This window comes from Cyphomyrmex costatus, unplaced genomic scaffold, assembly GCF_001594065.2.
Source record: "Cyphomyrmex costatus isolate MS0001 unplaced genomic scaffold, Ccosl1.0 scaffold502, whole genome shotgun sequence".
NCBI classification, from domain to species: domain Eukaryota; kingdom Metazoa; phylum Arthropoda; class Insecta; order Hymenoptera; family Formicidae; genus Cyphomyrmex; species Cyphomyrmex costatus.
Window position 1 is genome coordinate 85997 of NW_017279285.1, and position 5185 is coordinate 91181.

The window sequence follows — 5185 nt, forward strand, 5'->3', positions numbered from 1 at the left end:
TAATAAATTTAATAAAATTGTTATATTAATATTATTGAATTTATAAATTATATTAGTTTTAGCAAACTAATAATATATTATATTAATCTTCTAATTAGTTTAAAAAAGTATTTATAAGGTGATTATAAATTGTATAGCTTTCTCAGTCTTATAAGATAGATGATTTTTGCATTAAATGTTAATTATAAAAAATAAAATTTAAAACTTTTTCACTAAAAAGTTAAGAACATTGACGAATTGACGAAAAATTTCGTCAATTCGTCAATGTTCTTACGTCCAACGACGTCTGCAAAAATCTTAATAGTTCAGCGATATTTGAATATATCACGCGATTACTGTTACTATGCTACGTCAACAGAAGCATTTTATTGAAAGATTAAACGATAAAATAGAATAAATAGATATACCGGATCAAATATATTCTTCAGGATTTATACATTTTAAAATATTGAAAAAAATTATTGAGTAATCTTAAGTCTAATATCATGGTTTTGTCATAATTCCTTTTGATATACCTAAACATCGCAAGTAATATTTTTGTTATTTAAAGTTCAATGTTAATTTGTTTCCACGTTGGAAATAAATTAGTGTTATACGGATATATTTTAGAGTATATCATCAATCAGTTTAATATAACATTAATCAATAAAAGAAATTTAACACATAAGAAAGTTAACATTGTACCGTGGGTTTTTTTTATAGCACTAAATAAATCTTCAAAAAATCTATAATAAGATTTTTAATAAAACTGATTTTCTTACACAAGTTATGTCACAGCTTTTGTTTGGATTATGACAGACTTGTTTCAAATTAATTATGATTTGTTATAATAAGCCAATTAAATCACATTAATTATGTATATTATTTAGAAAGTGTAACTTATAGCTTAGCTCATGATCTTTGTGTGTGTGTGTGTGTGTGTGTGTGAGACCTGAAAATCGTCTCTCTTTATTTAAAATTATTTACATCCGTAATGAAAATCTATTGTACATTTGAATCTGTTTCTAGCAAATATCGCATCGAGTATCTTTATGTGTGTAATCAATTATATTAAATATTTTGACAGTTATAAAAACTTAATTATACTAGTATTGAAAAAATATTATTTATATGAAATAAATTGAAAACTTGTAATATTATAGTGAATATTTAATGATATAATTGTAATCAATGAAAGCATTAAAATTAATATAAACATGTTTTATAATCAATATATGATTAATTTTATTATTTTACAAGGAAATAAAGTCAGTTTAATTTGCGTATCGTGACCATGAACTAATATCTACGAGATTAATTAAATGTTATTGAACAAACACTTATACACGTGTTAGTTTAGTAAAAAATCATTTTAACATTTTGTCTTATCTTATTTTTACTAAATATGTATAATAATACTTCGACATAGAAATCTTAGATATTTGTAACATTACCTGCAAGTCGAGCATTTTTTTTACAGATAATATTATTTTGGTATGCTTAATTTTCAGACACGGCAAAACAGTATCAAGCTTATCTAAGAAAGTATGAAAACGATGACAAGTTGGTGATTCTGCAGGCCGTGGACAGGCCAGGGTCAAAACCCGGAGACAATTATACGTCAATGTTGATCAGAACGAAACTCGTTGGTACTCGTGGAGACGGAAGTCGTTAGTTTCCTTGTTTTTATTTATAGTTTTAAGTTATTACAAGAACAAATTATCGATAAAATTAGTTATGTCATCAATAGATTAAACGTAATATTTAGCGAAGAGAAAAAAGCACATCTTTTATCTTTTTTTATCAAAAAGTTATATTACAAACAAATTTTAATGACTTGATTTATATTTAAAAAATAGTATAGATAAACATAAATTTTATTAATTTATTTTAATTTTATCGCTATGAAATGAATTTGACAACAATGGCTTATTATATTTGTTAATAACTTTGTGAAATTTTATTTTGATATACATGAATTGAAAATATCGTATTTATTTAGTATATAAGATAAACTCTTTGAAATGGATATAAATAATTATAAGTAATGCAGTGAGAAACATGTAACTATTGAAAGAACTTTGTTAAAGCTGATTCTATTGTTATCAATCGATTTAATTCATATTTTGCTTCATTGGATTTAAGCACTTTGAATATTTATACTTAAAAACAAAATTTCAAAATGTTAGAAAAAGATTTTTCTGCAAAATTTTGTAGACTGACAAACGGACGGACGAACGACTGAACTAACACTGTAAAATGACAAAGTAGTTGGTTATATTGCACAATAAATAAAAAAGTATAAATACAGCAGGGGTATACATAGATATGTTTCTTTCCATGTTGTGTGTAGCATATGCCAAGACTTTTATGACAAAGTTGATCATTGAGGATAAGAAAATCTCCACATTACTGAACCTTTCCGATTTATTTAATATTGAGGCAGATGCGTATACAAAAATATTGCCCAATCTTGGACCTTTTGGCCCTCCATGTATATATGCTGATAAAGATATTATAATAATGGAAGATTTGGCAGAAAAAGGATACGCCATTTGCGAAAGGCGTAACTTTCTGGACTTAGATCATTCTGTCTTCGCCTTAAAGGTATGTTAACAATTTGATTCCGGAATATGTACTACTTATCTTATCTCACAATTAGATAAAATAAAATAAATTAGAAATTAGTAGAAATTATGAAAAGTCTGAAACAAGATATTCCAGACTTTTAACACACTGCTTGTGGGCAACTAGATCAGACTAAAATCTAAATTGAAAAATCCTATTATTTTACATTTTTCTCAATAGTTAACGAAATATAAATTTTCGAATTAATATTTCGTTAATTAAAAGATTGCCGAATAAGCAGGTAAAATTGACGCATAAAATAACTTTAAGATATTTTTTCAGAGTTCTTTATGAAACATCTCATTTTTTTAAAAGAATTTTTAAAGGTATCTTATTTAAAATTATCATCGTTCTATCTTTATCATTCGTTGAATGTTAAGAAGGATAGAACGACGTTTGTGTACAGTGTGTCATCTAAAAGGAAAGCATACGTAGATAATTTATTGTCAGGAGATAATGAGAAATTTTTCCACAAAGTGAAATGAAATAAAAAAAAGATATTGCTTTACCTAACTGTTTAGACATTAAACTTTAAAGGTCATAATCTTTTGTTCAAGTGGATGATGTGGGACGAGTAAAAGTGTTGTTAGACATATTGATACAGTAGTAGTAATAATAGTAGTAGCAGCAGTGTATATGATGGTCAGACCTTTGCTTCATTTATCTTGTCGCGGTTATAATCAATAATTATTTACCAATATGACTATAGTATTATCTGTAAATCCAGACAGGAATGAATTTCAAAGATTGATCAATGTCACAGATTAACATGATTAACGACATGATATTTGTACCTATAATAGATATTTATCAGACTTTTATGCGTGAGAATAATATCAATAAAATCTTCAAAAGCTACCTTTGTAATCAAACACTCACAAATTACATTAATAAATCTCGAATTTTTTTATTAAACTAAAGTAGAATCATTTTTTTAACAAAAGTTTTATCAGATAACACTTTCTTTCTCATATATTAATTTTTATTGCGTGTTGGGGATCAAAGATAAGTCTTAAAGTTCGGAAATTAATAGCTAAATAATATTTTATTATCATTATTGGTATTTTTATTGTTTATTTAAGAAATTGTGCTGAAAAGATATTTAATTTTTAATTTTTATCAAATTTTAATTGACTTTAGTAGCAGTATATAAATTTATTATATATATATATATATTTTATAAGTAGTATATATTTAGTAGTGGTATACAATACATTTAGGACCTTCATTTTTTAATTATATTGTGTAGTCATAACGGTTTTATGCAAAACTTTGTATTGTTAATTGACCTTATTTTTGAAAAAATTTCATAAATATATTATTCAGCTAAACTAGTAGTACATATTTTTTTGTATTCTCGCAGAGACTTGCCAAGTTACACGCTTCGGGTCTATCTTTAAAGTTGAACAATCCGTGGCAGTTTGACAAGTTTGGGCATCTAGAAGAATTAATATATAAAGACAATTCCGATACATCAGTAATGAGATTGTGTACCGAAATGTGTGTGAGAACGATAGTACAATATTTAAATACGATAGAGCCACGAACCCAGGAATTGCAGATTGTTAGAGATTACTTTGATAGCCTCCAAAAAACTTACGACGTGATGCGTCAACTGTTTATGTCGCCGAAGAAAAAATACGACACGATCTGCCACGGTGACCCATGGATTAATAATTTGCTCTTCCTGCACGACAACGACGGCAATATAATTGATGTAAAAATGGTAGATTATCAGATAATTAGATATACCTCGTTGTCCACGGACATTCTTTACTTTATATACGGCAGCGTGCAATCATCGCTAATCGAGAAGAGCTTCGACAGCCTCATCAAGATCTATCATAATGAGTTCATCAATGAACTCCGTCGATTACAAGTAGATGAGAAGATTGTAGCGGAGCTCGGAATCGAGTGGCTGCAGACGGAGTTGCGAATTTACGCGCTTTACGGATTGCTCGTTGGATGCTTTTTGGTAAATCCGATTTTGGCGGAGGAAAAAGACATTGAGCAATTTGAAACGATCGAATTCGGCCCGATGAATCCTACGTATCATGGAGATATCGATTCAGAAATGAAGCACAAGAAGATCGATCGCGTCAAACGTATCGCGGTTCATTATTACAATAGATTTAAATTAGGCATTATTAATGATGATACTAAATCAATTTCTATTACGGGATAATATTAAGATTGCTAGGAATATATAAATATTTAATATTAACATCTAATGAACAACTTTGTAAACTTTACCAGATGTAAAAAAAAGCAATTGTAATTTAATCCTGTTTAACATAAATAATTTACCGTTTATATTATATGTATATCATGTATTTATATTGTATTCAATAAAAATTGCAAAATAGTAGAAGTTTTTTCGATCACTCACATCAGTCAGTTGTGAGTCCGATTTACCTATCTACTAGCGATGTGTCTAAAAGTTTAAGATCACTTTATTGTATATTGTACAACAAATAAAGATTATTTTAGAAATGATATTTTAATGCGCTGGCAGGACATGAAGGTAAGTGGTATAATTTACATTGACTCTAAAAGTTGCGTAAATCGTTTCTTAACA

The 5185-nt window shown here is 27.5% G+C and overlaps 1 protein-coding gene across 1 annotated transcript in view; it reads left to right on the forward strand.

The window, feature by feature from the left end:
* The window catches only part of LOC108778541 (uncharacterized), a 5269-nt gene extending 477 nt beyond the window's left edge, over positions 1-4792 (forward strand). The window contains exons 2-4 of the mRNA XM_018545754.1: positions 1491-1649; positions 2333-2586; positions 3971-4792. Coding sequence (XP_018401256.1) covers positions 1491-1649; positions 2333-2586; positions 3971-4792 — 1235 coding nt within the window. The remainder of the gene's footprint in view (positions 1-1490; positions 1650-2332; positions 2587-3970) is intronic.
* The last annotated feature ends 393 nt before the right edge of the window (positions 4793-5185 follow it).